We start from the raw sequence: 15,536 nt of genomic DNA, 5'->3' as shown, positions 1-15,536 counted from the left end.
TTCCCAAATAATTGGGATAAATAATTTTCAGTCTAGTGTTTTTCACAAGCGTTGCACTGCGATGGTAAGTGACTGGTAGGGGCCTGGAGCAGATAACTGAAACCGTTCCAGTACTACAGAAGTCCCCAAGTTGGTATATTGTGTGGAACTTATTTGTGATGCTAATTTTCCTGGCTTCCAGCTGCAACAAAAAGCAAAGAAAACACAAGAGCCAACATCACTAAATTGAGTCACAGAAGTCAGAACTACTGAAAGTACTCCTGCAAGCAGAACCCCCCACTCTTTTGTTCTTCTAGCAAGCCATTGTGGCCAACACCAGGAGGTCCACGAGAATGGAAGGGAAGCAACCACCAAGGCAAGCTCCAGCACAGTGTGACGATCAAGTCACACGGAGAGCCCCCTCAGTCACACACAACCTCATTGCTCGGACACAAACTTTTCTGTGTAAACCTCTTCAGCGCTAAGGGAATGAGCTGTATGCCAGGCCAGCTCACGTATCACCTTGAAGGGAGGACGAACATTTGTATTTGAAATTCGCCACATGACTGTGACAGTGGGTGTATACAGGGATGAAAATGTGTAAGAAAGATAACCTCAATAGCACTTTTTTGATGTTTTGAAGAGCAATTACCGGTATCAGTACAGTCAGAGCACAGAAGTCTGTTCCCACTAAAGTGGAAGACGGTAAACTCTGCTTAGCCAAGAAGAGGTTACTTAAACTATTACATTTTTGCACACACGTTTCTGTCAAAACTTCAAAAATTATGGAGAAATTGAGTCTTTTGTTGACCAATTTTTTTTAAGACTTTAAAATTTTACTTTTTAGCGGATGTAGAGTGGAAAAACAGAATTTCTGCTCAGGATGTCTAACTTCTGTGCCAACTGCCGGTGAAGGAGCTGCTGGAGAAGGAACATAACTACATGCAGAGGCAAAAGAGGGAGAGATATAAATATCCAATCGAACTTATTCTCTGAATACCAAACTCTGCAGGCAACTTAACAAAAGAAAGTTAGATATTACTTTTCCTGCCACTCAGACTGTCACCGATAGTCCATGAAATTATTTGGGAATTGTTACCTGCAAATCTGAGAAAGTATCCTGGTGCAAAGTTTATCCTAAAAACAGTTTCAGCTTTCAACCACTCTTATGTCCCCATTTCCTCACACAATTTATATTAGAGGGGGAATTCTGCTTCAGGTGTGTGTGGGGTGTGTGTGTGTGTGGGGGGGTGTGGGGGTGTGTGTGTGAGTATGTGTGAGAGTGTGTGTTTGTGTTTAAGTGTGTAAGTGTGTAAACTAAGAATGCCAGCGGAGCTGGTGGATCTCGCAATTGAGGATAACAGTGTTCCTTACTCTGCTGAAGGTCTTTCCAAGAGCATTTTCCATAGGTACAGGACAGAAGAACTGCCAACATCGTTCTAATTTTACGAACACAGTGTTTCTGAACCCTTTTCAAGGAAGAAATAAATATCGACCCAAGCCCTAATTCATTTTGAAGAGGTTTATTTTCTCTGTTCACCGTTTTTTTTCTGCCACTTAATTACTTTGGACATTCCAGTCTAATCTTATCTGCAGTCCCTGACTTCACATTTCTCATAGAGCAGTACAGCTCTCTCCTCCCTTCCCATTATATTCCAAACATTCAGCAAATGCTTGTGGTAAGAATACCCATCAGCCAAATTTCTCTTCACATTTGATTAGTTTTTATGCATTCCTATGTTACAGAAAGTGGCTTTACTGGTGGGAGGTGAGATGCATCCCCATTAGCACAGTGGGATGCACACACATAGTCCTACATTAAGAGATGTAGTCTCTGCCCCAGGAGCTACTCTAAACAGGACTGGGTCCACTCTTCTTCCTTTTGAGAGTATGAAGTTTTTTTCTTACAAATTATTTCCAAAGTAAGTAAGATTACTGGGAGGATTGCTGCTGTCCAGTTCAAAGCATGAGAAATGTCCATGTCTTCTACTTTAAAAACATGAAGAATGCTTTAGTGTTTACTCATGCTTATGTGGCATGATGTCAGGCTAGAGACCAAGAAATGCCTTGCAGGACCTGATAAATATATTATTTTTTTTGAAAAAATTAAACACTAGTTTAAGTGCTTGCTGAATTAAGAACTTAAGATATATTGTGATATATTGTATCTATGAAATTATGATGGACTAGTTTTATAAATCTTTTAATTTCAATGGTTTTTAAACTAGTACATAACAGGGTCTGAAATATAGGTGCTGTGAATGATTTTAGAAATCACATGTCTCTAAGTAAAAATAGCAAGGCATTTCCTCAGTCATGTTCCTACCTCCTCTTGAACTTGACTCAAATTGTGAATCAGCTGTGTCCTCTCCTGGGTTAATTTTTCCAGTTCATCTGACTTGTGTTTCATTTCTTTCCTCATATTGTCCAGAAATGATTCGTTATTGTTCTTTTCCATTGTCAGCTGAAATTCAAGCTCAGTAATTAGTCTTTTAAGGCTCTGAATTTCTTTTTCCTTATCTTCATCTTTCTCTGCGAGTTTGATCTGTGCATCTTGTAGCTTCTTTTCAAGAATTTCTGTCTCCATCCTTAAGCTATTGGTGGCACTGGATATTAAACCTGGTATCTGCATTAGATTAGACAAAAATTTCATTAGTCTATATTCAGTGGATATCTTAAGATACATACAATTAAGTATCAGACAAATGTTGACTTCAGGAAAAAAGAACACAGATGCAAACATGTGTGTCCTCAGAGGCAAAAAAAAAAGCTTTGAATTTACATAAAACTCTCAAAGGATATCAGAGCTGTAAATTAATAAAAACTCACTCAGAACAGAGAGATTAATTAGTATATCCAAGATCAAACAAACAAAGAGAGGCAAAAAAGGGAAAAAAATTTTTACTGCAAGTCAGTATTTCTTCAGGGTTTTAAAATCATAATCAAATATTTGGAAAGTGAACTAAGCCAAACTGTTATTTTCAGCTCTTTAAAACACTGTGCAAAATACTGAATTTTAAACAACAATATAATCTCAACAAATTTCTTTGATTTTTCCAGAATTCTCAAGAAATGTGTCAAATCTTTTGAAAACTAAGGTTATAGGTACAAATTTCAATTTCTACATAAAATTTCCAAAAAACTGTAGGTCTGGGTAGCTGGGAATAGCCAACAGCATGTGATGCAACCAACAACACAGACAAGAAAGCAGTTAACTGGCCACTAGACTTTACCCCATTGGTGCTGAATTAATCTGGGAAAGGAAAAAAAACCCCAACACTAGTACAGATGGTTTTGTGAGAACTCATCATAGTCTGAAACATTCCAAAGCTTTTGAAAAATTATGATGTTAGTTTAAAAATAGTAATAAGTACAGTCCATGGACATAGATGAACTTTCGGTAGAGAAAACGCAAGAAAAGAAAGAACTTCCACACCATTTAAATTTAACTAGAATAGTTACTTTTTGGCTCATTCCATTAAAAAAAATAAAAGAAAAAAAAAAAGAAAAAATATAACCTATACTAAGACTGGGAAAAAATATATCATCTAGATACAGGACTACACATAAAGATGGCTTTAGTCCTTCATGAACCATTTTTTAATAGTTTACACTATCTACTGTCACAAAACTTGCCTCGAATGTTACACACCTTCTTCTGGAGCTCTTCGTGATCTCTCTGATATTTTGTGATTAGTTCTTGCTGTTTTTGTCTCTCAATGTCTAGTTCCACTCTCGCTTCTTCCTTGACTTTAAGAATTGCTTCTTTGTGTCGTGCTTCACCTTTAGCCAGACCAATCTCCATCTAGGGAACAAGTGGGTTTCAACAATACGTAGCAGCTCATCCTAAAATACTTTTCACATTCTACACTGCCATGAATGGAGTGATGTGAAATTTGGCAGACTGAGATTTTGGGCGCTGGACACATCTGAACAATTGCAACCGCTGGAGCTTGGCGAGGGAAAGCTTCCCCTGGCCGGCAGCTCCCAGTGGCACGGCTGGCTTCTGCTCTGCATTGCACCAGCACTGAGCCACAGCCGGCAGCCCTGGGGAGACGTCGCACAAGCCCCACGGTGTCTCGAGCGGTGCTAGAGGCCTAAACATAGGCAATTGAACTTCATGCTAAATCACCATGAAAACACTGTTACAAAATCCTTAGCTACTTCTTGAAATAGATGATTGTTTTGCTGGAAGTATTTGCTCTGGAGGTAAAATTCAGCTTGTTACGACTTTCAAATGCAGTAAAATGATACATTTCACAGTAAACAACATCCACTGTGCTTAAAATAGGCCATAAGCTCAATATTAAAATATAAAGGTGTTAACTCTTTCTTACAAAATCACTTATCCACGCTCCGCCACTCAGCCTTGTCAGAGTAGCAGTTTACCATACAGGGTGCTCAGCTGCCGGCTCCCAAGGACCATGCTCAGGTGACACACACTCCACACATGCCATCTTGCAATTTAGAAGCGCAATGCATGTTAGCACCACGCACCTATTCCATCATGCGTGCCTCTTAACCTAAATCTGCTATAAATACCAGAAATCTAAAGGAAGGAGCAGAGAGGAACCTCCACTGAACCTCTCCGCGCAGCAGCAGCAGGATGCCTGGTGCTGGTGGTGCACAGCCACCGCCCTGGCCCCATCACCAGCTCAAGGTTCCAGGGAGCAGCAAGGCTCCACGGCTTGAGGACTGTAGGGAGCAGCTCTGGCTCATTTTTGAGTCCAAACAACACTGCACTGATGATACATATGTGGGACAAGCTCTGGACAAAAAAAGTGGTGAAATGGAAGTGAAAGAGTTGCAAATTCTGGGTAAAATACCCCAGTCCTTAAGACATCTCACATATTTAACATTATAAATGCAAATGTGAAAATTCAGCCATAATTTCCTGAAAATAAAAGCCTGGTTTCTGGAGGCTTTTATTTCAGACTCTCCAATACCAAAGGCTGTATTTTGAAAAATACTTTTCCTAAACCACTATGTTAATACTGTGTTTCTGCAGGCTGAATTCTAATGGACTTAATTGCAGCGCGCTGGAAGAATATGAAAGGCACATTAAACATGCACAACACTAGCCTAATTACTTAAAATTATTAAAAGCAGAGAAGCTCAGAATGAGCTTAATTACAATTATCTAATTTCACATAGTAATTATGAGCAAAAGTATAACAAATCCTCCTAACTCTTCTTGAGGAAAAGATAAATTGAAAATACTTACATTATTTTTAAAATCAAAATATACCCAATTCTGGACATGGAATAGGCACAAATCCCCCAGCTAAGGTTTAGCTTAAAATTGGTATATATATAAGATCCTCAACGCAAGCTATTATTATTGTCATCATTATTATTATTTGTAGTATATTTGTATCTTCTACATTATTAGCTATGGGAATTTCTAACAATAGAAAAACACATTTATTAATTCCATATATTATTATAGAAGCAGACCATATGTCGGAAGCTACCTGATCACAAATACTAAAAAAATAAAAGGCAGTATAAAAAAACCTCTAAGCTCATTTTGAAGATTATAAAAGCATTTTTCCCATTTAACACTTGAAGCTAATAAAGCTGATAACCAGAACTGGAAATAAAATAGCAGTTCATCTTCAAAGAAAGCATAATGGCTACTAATTGCTTTAAACCCACTTACATGTACCTCATTAATACATACTAAAAAAATAAAAGAATAACCCATACACAAATGTTTATATCAATCTTAAAATCTTTTGTAAAAGATTTTTTTGTTGTTGTTCCATTAAAACAATTTAAGGTCCCTTCCAACACCAACTGTTCTATGACTATCTGTATTTTAAATTAAAAAATGGAACACTTTATACTTACACAATGGCACACTGACCCAAGAAAAAGATAACTTTGTCACTTTGTCACATGTTGATTCTTTTGTCTGATGAGAACGTTTTTGGAGCACTTGCTGTTCGCTACATTTTAAGGGCTGTGAGAGCAAAGCTGTAATTTCTCTTACTAGTAGCAGCCTTTATCTTGTTGTAATGTCAGGTTCAACAATACACCGTGATTATGCAGACAGCGTGACCTCATTCTAAAATTATATCCTGCGACAGACAGGTTAAGAAGTTTTGAAAGAAATGTAATTGATCTTAATTGCTAGTAGTCCAAAAATTTTCCTGAGACTAAATAAAGCTTTCAGGCACTTACCACGTACTGAACCAAAACGGAGATGGCAATTTTAGTCACCAATTATACAAGGCTTAAATCAGAAAAGTCAGAGTTATTGTTCAATGCTTTTTTCAATTTTTCCTTCACCCTTTTTTTTTTTTTTTAAATTCTTTTATTTCATTTGGGGGTGTTTTTGGTGCTCATGTGAAAAAGTTTATGTGCTCACAGTTGTTTACGGTAAACAGCTTTCCAGATCCCACTGGAAGAGAGTGGCATCTGCACTCTCCAATCCCAGCTACAGTCTCTGGCTCAGCTTCCCAGCATCACCCAAAACTCCAGGAGAAGGCACCCTGGCCCGCCACAGGTCCCCGCACCCCAGGCTGCTGTTAGGCAGTGCAGCTGCTCAAAGCCCAGTACAAACCAGGAGCTGTAGCACTGCCACGGTTCCAACCAGCTGTGCAATTAACTAAGAAACCACCTATTCAACCAGCACATAAAATGGGCATACACCTATATTTTTAAAATCAGCTGAAATTATCTTTCCACAGAAGACTCCAAATCCAAGTACATACTAAAAGACGACTAACAAACTACAACCTCTTTTTCCTACTCTCTGTTCCCCAGCCAAGCCAGTCATCCCCTGAATTCGAGGCATCCTCCTGGCTGTATTTTAACCATCCTTCTTATCTGTAGCCTTTACTTAATTTCTTTTTTCCTTCACTCCATTAAATAGAGGAAAAATGGGCATGTAAAAAGGAGCATGCATCCATGGAAGGTTTATCATTCTTCCTCCCACCTTGCCCTTCCAGCTTGCCATGAAAGAAACCACTGCCCGATTACCCAAAGGGCCTGGGTGGGAGAGTGTGTGCAAGCCTTTAATAAAAAAGTGTGCAAACAATTAATAAAAATTAATAAATTTAAATAAAATTAATAAAAAACAAAAAGATGGGCCATTCCACAGAGAAGCCAAGTCGTAGGAGTGTCAAATGAAACACAGAGGTATTTTCACAGTAAACTTCACTGAAGTCTTTATTTTCATACTGCTCTGATTTGCAGGGAAGGCAAGCAAGACAACCCAGAAGAGTCATTAGCAGGAGACTGTCTGGCAGAGAGAGGACTGCCTGAAGGGAACTGGTGATACTGGAGGTCAGCAGAAGGAGCAGAAGCCTTTGCACGCTTGAGGTCCATTCTAGCTCGGGGACTATGAAGGTCAAAGGCAAGTGTAAGGTCCTGCTCCTGGGCAGGGACAGCCCCACGCACCAGCACAGGCTGGGGCTGACCTGCTGGGGGGCAGCTCTGCGGGGAAGGGCCTGGGAGCGCTCGTGTACAGCAAGTTGCCCATGGGCCAGCAGTGTGCCCTCGTGGCCAAGGGGGTGGCGGGATCCTGGGGTGCATGAGGAGAAGCGTGGGCAGCAGGTCAAGGGAGGTGATCCTCCCCCTCTACTGTGCCCTGGTGAGGCCATGTCTGGAGTTTCTGGGCTCCCCAGTTCAAGAGAGACAGGGAGCTACTGGAGAGGGTCCAGTGGAGGCTACAAAGATGACAAAAGGGCTGGAACATCTCCTTTATGGAGGAAAGGCTGAGGGAGCTGGGCCTGTTTAGCCTGGAGAAGGCTGAGAGGGGATCTCACCAACGCATGCAAATGACTTGAAAACGAGTGTCAAGAGGACAGGGCCAGGCTCTTTTCTGCAGTGCCCAGCGACGGGACAAAGGGCAACGGGCACAAACTGCAGCACAGGAAGCTCCATCCGAATATGAGGAAAAACTGCTTTACCTGGAGGGTGACACGGCACTGGAACAGGCTGCCCAGAGAGGTTCTGGAGTCTGCTCTGGAGACACTATGCTACAGCAGCTTGTTTGTTTAGCTCTGCTTTGGTTTACAAACACCTGTCTTGTAAGCAAAGGGTATTTTTGCTCATCTGCTTATTGTTTATTTACAGTTCTGTTTTACAAATAGCAACTTTCAGTTTCACTTCACCTAACCCACAAGCAGGAAGGCTCTGCGCTCTCTCCGTCTTGTCAACAATGCCCAACCTTGTTTTTACTAGGAAACTGCTTCAATAGTAAATATATGTTTTCCTAGCCTCTGCCAGACATGTCAGGAAACAAATCCAGGCACCAATACGCTTCCTCACACAGAACTGTGGTTCAGAGTTGATAACCCAGACTGTGGCAGACAGAACAGGGTGAGATCTGTACTTGTGTAGGACAATGGTCCATGAAAGTGGCTTTTCCTGCTGCACCCCCTCCTGCAGAACACACGGGGAACGCAGTGAGCTTGGGAAACCAGAGGTTCAGTGGGCTCAGACCTGCTTCTCACACCTGGGCTCTCTGTGGACTGCGCTCCCAACACAGGCACCTCACAAACACCCTGAAACCTGGGAAGTCTAGATCAGACCTGAACACCTGCCAAGTCTATAAACACTCATACTACATACCTTTTGCATTCAGTTTCAACCTATGTAGAGAGATCACTCCTTAAATCCTCTAGTACAAAGAATACTGTTGACACGTTTGCATTTGAGGAGATAGATACCTGGCTTACTTGTACTCATCCGTGACAGCTGACTACAGCTAGAAAAAAAAATATAAAGAAGAAATCAAAAGGGTGCCAACTGCACATCCAGTATTACCTTCTCCCTCCAGTTATCTTCATTCCTCATCTTCTGTCTTAATGTTTCCTGCAGCTGCTCTGTTCTGTTCTGATGAGAAATCAGCATTAACTCCCTAGAAACCACAAAAACTCGTATGTAAATATGTGCTCTGCCCAGATTGGTGGTATGCCATTTTCTTGCAATTAAGTCCTTTGTGGTAAAGGCTCGTCTTTTCCGCTTTGTTTAGTATTCTGTGCAGTAAGCCCACGAATCCTGCCTGGAGCCCAGAGGCACAGCAGTAATCACTATTTAGCATTTGCATAATGCCATCACATGTTTTATGAGTTTTATGTTTTAAAGAAAATACTACAGTTGATCTTTCTTCCACACACATATATTCAAACCTCAAATATTTTTAGTATTTCTCATGTCAAATTTTGAAAAACACTGAACAACTGTTATAATGGTCAAACAGAAATTGTTGTATTTAATGAACTCAGAATATTACTATCATTAAGTAAAAAAAGTTTCAAATTAAATAGGTTCCGAATTAAAAACACTGAGTACTTTCTATTGTTAAGAGTTACTGTTTGTTATGTGAGGTAGAGCAGAAGCCCTGGAGAGTTTCAATTCTTGTAACTTAGATTATTAGCAATATATCAACTGGAACAACTCACGTATCTGGGGTTCAAGTAGAAGGGAAGTATTTTTAAAATTAACATGTAATATCTTTTCATGCAGGTACTAAAGTACAGGGAGTATTTAAACCCTTTAACAGCAAAAATAGCTTAACGTCTCTTGATGCACATCACTCTAAAAATGTTTCTCTTCTCCAAAAGTCACTTTTCTGAATGCATTTTCCATTGTACACAAAACAAACAAATAATGTACCACCATGTCTTAAGCAGGGGACAGCACATTCTATTTTGCCAATAAAAGACAAGGTAATTTATCAGTAACTGAAAATTTACTAGTAGGACACTTAAATGGGAAGAACAAGCCTGTGGTTGTTAGGAATAAAACTGGATATATAGCTTACACTCAGAGCAATCAGAAAAACATGGATTTAGGTTGGTAAGTGCAGAAGTCTAAAACAAAGCCACTCAAACTAGATACCATTGCAGAAAAGAATCCTCAGAAACTCTATGCTTTATTTTTCACATCTGAAAAGTAATTACAGGACAAACAGCAGCTTTGTTGATATCTGAGAAGCTTTTGAATAAGACTAGACTGGTGGAAAGCTGTCCATAGACCTCACCAAATACTAAAACATATCCTATAATCTGGCACATTGTAATATTTATAGCATTGTTACGGTTTGCAAGTTGCTAATAACACAAGTTACAAGAATTTAAACTCTCCAGGGCTCTTGTTCTACAAGCCTCACATAATAAACAGCAGCTACAACGACTGCAATAAATGGGTGTTTAGATGAAGCTTGAGCTGCAGACCTGGACTGCAAAGCGGGGCTTCCTACACCCCACCCCACCCCCACCCCCTTTTTTTTTTTTTAACTTTTTCATTCAAGTTTTGTCTATACTGTAACAATTAAAAAGCAAAACCACATTCAATAAATCCCAAATTTTCAGGATACGAGCTCAGGGCTGCCAAGACAAGTTTTGCCCTACAAGCAAGAGAGAGGTCAGTGGCAGGGCAGGATTGTCCTGAGCACACAGGCAAGGCACTGATTTCAGAACACTGATCTGGACCAACAGGTCTCTCTCAGTCCAGCCCAGTGCCACAGCCACACCCCTTGTTCTGCTGCCTCTCCTCCTGCATCCCAACTGGACAAACCACTTCTGGTGCTTTACAGAATCTATCCATCCTTTTGGTGACAGTGAGAGAGGCTGAGGAGGAATGTTTTATTTTTAGTAGATTTCCAAAAGAACAGTCTAGGCTGAACGTACTGTCACAGATTACCCATGGTGACTCGGCTCCAATTACCTTTCTTGTTTCAACATCACCACCTCTTCCTCTGTTTGTCGAAGAAGAGTTTTAAGTGCTTCTAGCTCACTTTCTGATCGACCAGTTCTTCTTTTTAGATCTTCTTCTTTCCTTTCTTTGTCAGCCACTTCTTCCTGTAAGTGTTTGCATACTTGTTGACAAATTAGAAGAGATTCCTCCTTTTCCTTGAGCTCTTTTGTAAGTCTACAGATGAAATAAAAGACTATCAGCATCATACTTACTATATTCTTATTTACAGACAGAAACTAAATAGACAAATAATTTGTACCTGGAAAATAAAATATTAGACAAACCCCTATGTTTTGTCTAATAAAAAATATTCTTTATGAAGTTAAATCTAGTGATTTTAACACAAAACCAGAAAAAAATGATCGTATAAAAAACACATTAAAATAATAAAATTTTTGCTCTCACTGATCTGAAATCTGTTATGAAATATAATTTCTGCATTCACCTTGACTCAGAAAGTCCATTTTCATATTTAATTTTCTTCAGTTCATTTTGACAGACATCAAGTTCCGCTGATTTTACCCTAAGAAAACAGTAAAAAAAAAAAAGAAAAAAGTATATTGTCTAAACAATTGACAGCCTTTACTCATGCAGTAATCTGAACAGCATTTATCGATGTATTTATTAGCTAACTTGCATTTTCTATTTCAGTTAAGAGACAGACAAACAAAAAGTTCTTTCAGTTCTAGCTAACATTTTTAAGTAACTGGAAGTTACAATTCCAATGTAATCTCAGCCTAACCTAGGATCACAAGTTTAATGTTGCAAACAAGAAAGTGAGATCTTGCAACACTGATGAAAGTATCAAGCAAGATGAGAATCAAAATGAACAAACAACAATTTAGTAGGTAAGAGGGCTGGAAACTTTGCAGGTTTCTTGTTATTATGTCATCATTTCATCAATTAATAACCATGGTTAAGCTTCATATTTACATTTAAACAGATATATGTTATTTTATTCAACTGTACCCATATTACATTGAAATTTTAATAGTACATTTGGAAACCCTTTACTGTTTATTTAACTGTTCATGAAATCTTTCTTCATACTCAGTACTTGTATATCATTAAAATACTTTGTTGCTAAGCATTCCAAATATTTGCAACTTCGTTATGATCGGTCAGACCGCCTGAATATAGGAACCAAACCCAGAAAGCACACATTGTAAAAGAACTTATCCTTCTTTAAATTTCAGGAAAACACACAAAAAGATTGATGACAGCTAGTCTCGAGATTGGCACTGCTAGTTCATTACTTTTGGGCTTAATATTTGAAATGGTAATTTTTATTTTCAGTAGTGAATTATAAAGTGCAGCTCTTTCTGAGTGGTACTCTAGGCTATATGCAAGTAACAAGCACTTTAAATATAGGGAAGTATCTGGAGCCTGGATCCCACAGCTTTCAGAGGTGACGAGACAGGTCCCACGGAGCCCCGCGGTGTCCAGATGGGACCCTGCGAGGTGCCCGGCCCTATTCTGGGTGCCCGATGCAGCTCCAATGAAAGCCAATGGAGGGCAGCCCCTGGGCACGGGGAACCGGGCAACTCCCCTGCATGGCCCCTGCTTGGCCATTAGAAGAGTATCCCAGGAGAACAAGGTGCAACAGCCCAACAACATTTAAGAAGAGTGGCACCGCTGCAGGTGCCGCACCTTTTGAGTGGGCTGAAAACTGAGCAAGCTGAGTTTTTCAGTCTGCCTGAGTGCTCTCTTTTCACTCATGGTGCTTCAGTTAGCTCCAACAAGTTTTGATGACATTCTATTTTTGCTTTATTAATTTACATTTTGCATACTTCTACTTGAAACCATGGGCACAACACAGTAAAATTACAAAATGCAACAGCATACTGATGCATGGGGGAAAGTCACAGCAAATTTCCATTTTGGGGGGTGGGGGGCAAATAAAAAAAGAAAACATAGCCACTGATTAAATACTGAAGTTTCTGATTAGTTTTATCGCACCCTTCCCTCCATCCAAAACCTACAATGTAAATTACTACTTTCCACATACATTTTTAGTCCAAAAGTTACATGAATTTCACTAAATGTATCCTACACTTGTGTGTTAAATGAAGTGTTGAACTGATCTGACTTAACCCTCCTCTTTCCTGTATCATTAAACACAGTTGGAGGAAGAAAACTCTGCTTCCACAAAGAGACATACTCAGTCAGGTTGTTAGAAATACAGACTGTGTAACATGAAGATAAAATATTTTCTCTGTCGGTCATAACCTTCTCAAATCATTATGACAAGCAAAGCTCTCTGCAAAAAAGTGGTCTGGTTACAGCTTTATGCGCAGTGGCAAAACAATCAAGCAAACAGAAAACTTACATCAACAGCTTTTTGTAGTGGTCCATCTCGGCTGTCACTTTCTGCAGCTTCAGTCCAATAGTCTCTACTTGATTTGTTAAATCTGAAAGCAAAAAACATGGGTTTCATGTCTGTATTTGTACTAAAATAATTCACTTTTATACAGAGTGTGTATTATTTGCATCTCAGACATGCAGATCCTCACTGCCACCTCAAACAGGCAAAAGTACATCACAGCACTGGCTCTGAACAGCACAGAATGGCCATCTGTGAAAAGTACAGGTTTATGACTTGTAACATTCGAACCGATTTCTCACTGCTTACAAGCCATATAACCCAGTTCCTTAGATTTTCTTAAGAATAACAAATTACTTCTATTGAAAAGGTTGGAATGCTGTTGCACCACTGTACACTTCACTTTGGAACAGTCTTCCCATTTCTATTCATACACTAGCAGAGACTGGCTTTATAGCACAAAGCTGGGTTTTGTTTCTCTGGGTTTTTTTATCCTACCAGGAAACATCAGATTCAACTAAATGTAAATATGAACTGCTTTTAATCATGTGGTTTGTACATAAAGTTGAGAGCAGAAGCATGCAGGAGGGCCGACCTGAAAATAACTTGCTAATGCTACTTGATATGACATTGAGCTGACTTAATGTACTATTTATTTTGTCTTAGACTCTCTTAGCTACATGTTATTTTTCAGAACATATCACCTATCAGTTTCAATCAGCCACTGCCTTTTTGCCAGTATATACCCCAGTTCTTTTAATCTGTACAATTAATTTCATTATCTTTTTATTTTTCCTCCACTTAAAAAATCTTCTGAAGAAAACAACAAGCAAAGATACAAGAACTGTTAAATATCACTCCTTCTGCACAGTGTCATGTAAATGAAAAAGTGATATTTAATCCCAGCACATGCTTCTGATTTGCTAGCTTACAAACCTCTGAGTATGCCAGGTCTCCCCAAACATGGTGTAGCAGGACAGCCAGCCATCAGTTTGCACTTGTGGCACAGCACCCAAGCATTTTGTTGCACACAGGTTACAAGCAAGTGCTGTGCAAAAATACAGGCTGGTAGGAACAGAACAAACATTCTCACCACTTGCAACTAAATCTCTTTGCTTACAGGTGCAAATCAATTCTAAAAGCTTACTTAAAATCCCTTAGCAACATGTATTAGACCATCTCAAAGAACACAGTAACAATTCAAACTTCGCCACCTTCTTAAACAGTTAAGTATCAGAGAAATCTCATCTAGTTTTGTGTGGCATAATAGTATTTTTTCTTTTTAAATCCTAAGCAAAGTCATAACTTCAAGAGTTGAAGTCCTATAAACTGATGTAGTGGCACATATCTTAATCTGATTCTCATCTTAATGAACGTATCTAAATATGCTCATCAACAAGGACAATTGGCTTTCAAGAAAACCTAAGAATTAACTGAAATCAAAGTTGCCTCTATAGAAAAGGCAGCATCATAAACCACATGGGGAAAACCAAAATGTATGATAGAACATCACAACAAATCTAGAAGTGGAAGAAAAAACAACATTTTCCCTCAAAACATAACAGCAAGCTAAATGAGCTGACTTCCTCTCCAAAGGTGAACCTCTACGGAGTCCAACCTCTCCATCTTCAAAGGTCTCTGATACATCCTCCAAGAAGCCAAAGCTAACTGATTCCTGTTCTTAAATTTATCATTTCTGACATAAGAATGCAGTGAATTTTTGTAACTTGTCCTGTGTGCCTATTTCAGTCATTTCCAGCAACTCTTATGATGATGGATAATCCCAGAGCGGGATTTCCTGCCGGCGATCCCCCACGTCACACCTTATTTTACTAAATCCTACTACTATTCCCATACTTTCAATAAGGGGAAAAGGAAAGCTGTTCATTATCTCAGACTACAACAACAACAACAAAAATCAGGGAGAGAATTATATAAAGTACATCCTATCTGTCAGATACATTCTCAAACTATCAGCGTTTATAAAGAGCTTTTTTAAGAAAAAGTTTCTTTGGGCTTGACTAAACCCTTGCAAAAGAGAGAAGTTGTTAATTATAGAAGCACCTTCTACACCACCTGCCACTGACGGCAAACAAATAAAATATATTTTTGCATAATATACCATTGCCATTGTGTTTATACATTTCAGACACAAAAATACTAATGCAGTCCTGCATTCATTTTCACAGCCATAAACAGACATTGCCACAGCCCTAATCTTTTAACATTTCTACTCTGATTCATATCAGCCAGAGTCTACATAATTAAATGAGCAAATAGAAGACTGTAAGTAGATATTCAAGAAAAAGAGCCTTTTAGTAAATGAGAACAGATGCACACAGAGCACTGCTCATTACAAGCCCTGATCAACAGAAGCGAACAGACCTGGACATTACAGATCCTCTGGAGTTAATCTGTTCATGTTTTTAAGCATGCAGGGGATGCTGATAGCACTGCCTCAGACAGATGTCATCCAAGTTTATTTTTTGGCTCCTTGAAACAGTTCAACCTACTCCATGGA

General features: G+C 39.2%; 1 protein-coding gene across 15 annotated transcripts in view; it reads right to left on the bottom strand.

Moving 5' to 3' along the window:
• LEKR1 (leucine, glutamate and lysine rich 1) overlaps nt 1-15,536 on the bottom strand; it is an 80,604-nt gene that overhangs the window by 22,031 nt on the left and 43,037 nt on the right. For all 15 annotated transcript variants that reach the window (XM_080410185.1, XM_080410186.1, XM_080410184.1 and 12 more), the window contains 6 exons: nt 13,022-13,103; nt 11,138-11,215; nt 10,663-10,866; nt 8,758-8,851; nt 3,632-3,784; nt 2,306-2,605 (listed from right to left, as the gene is read on the bottom strand). In XM_080410185.1, the coding sequence (XP_080266311.1) occupies nt 2,306-2,605; nt 3,632-3,784; nt 8,758-8,851; nt 10,663-10,866; nt 11,138-11,215; nt 13,022-13,103 (911 nt within the window). The remainder of the gene's footprint in view (nt 1-2,305; nt 2,606-3,631; nt 3,785-8,757; nt 8,852-10,662; nt 10,867-11,137; nt 11,216-13,021; nt 13,104-15,536) is intronic.

Source organism: Falco punctatus (assembly GCF_963210335.1).
Source record: "Falco punctatus genome assembly, chromosome: 13".
NCBI lineage: Eukaryota > Metazoa > Chordata > Aves > Falconiformes > Falconidae > Falco > Falco punctatus.
Note: the sequence above shows the minus strand (reverse complement) of the source record. Positions and strands in the feature narration are given on the sequence as shown.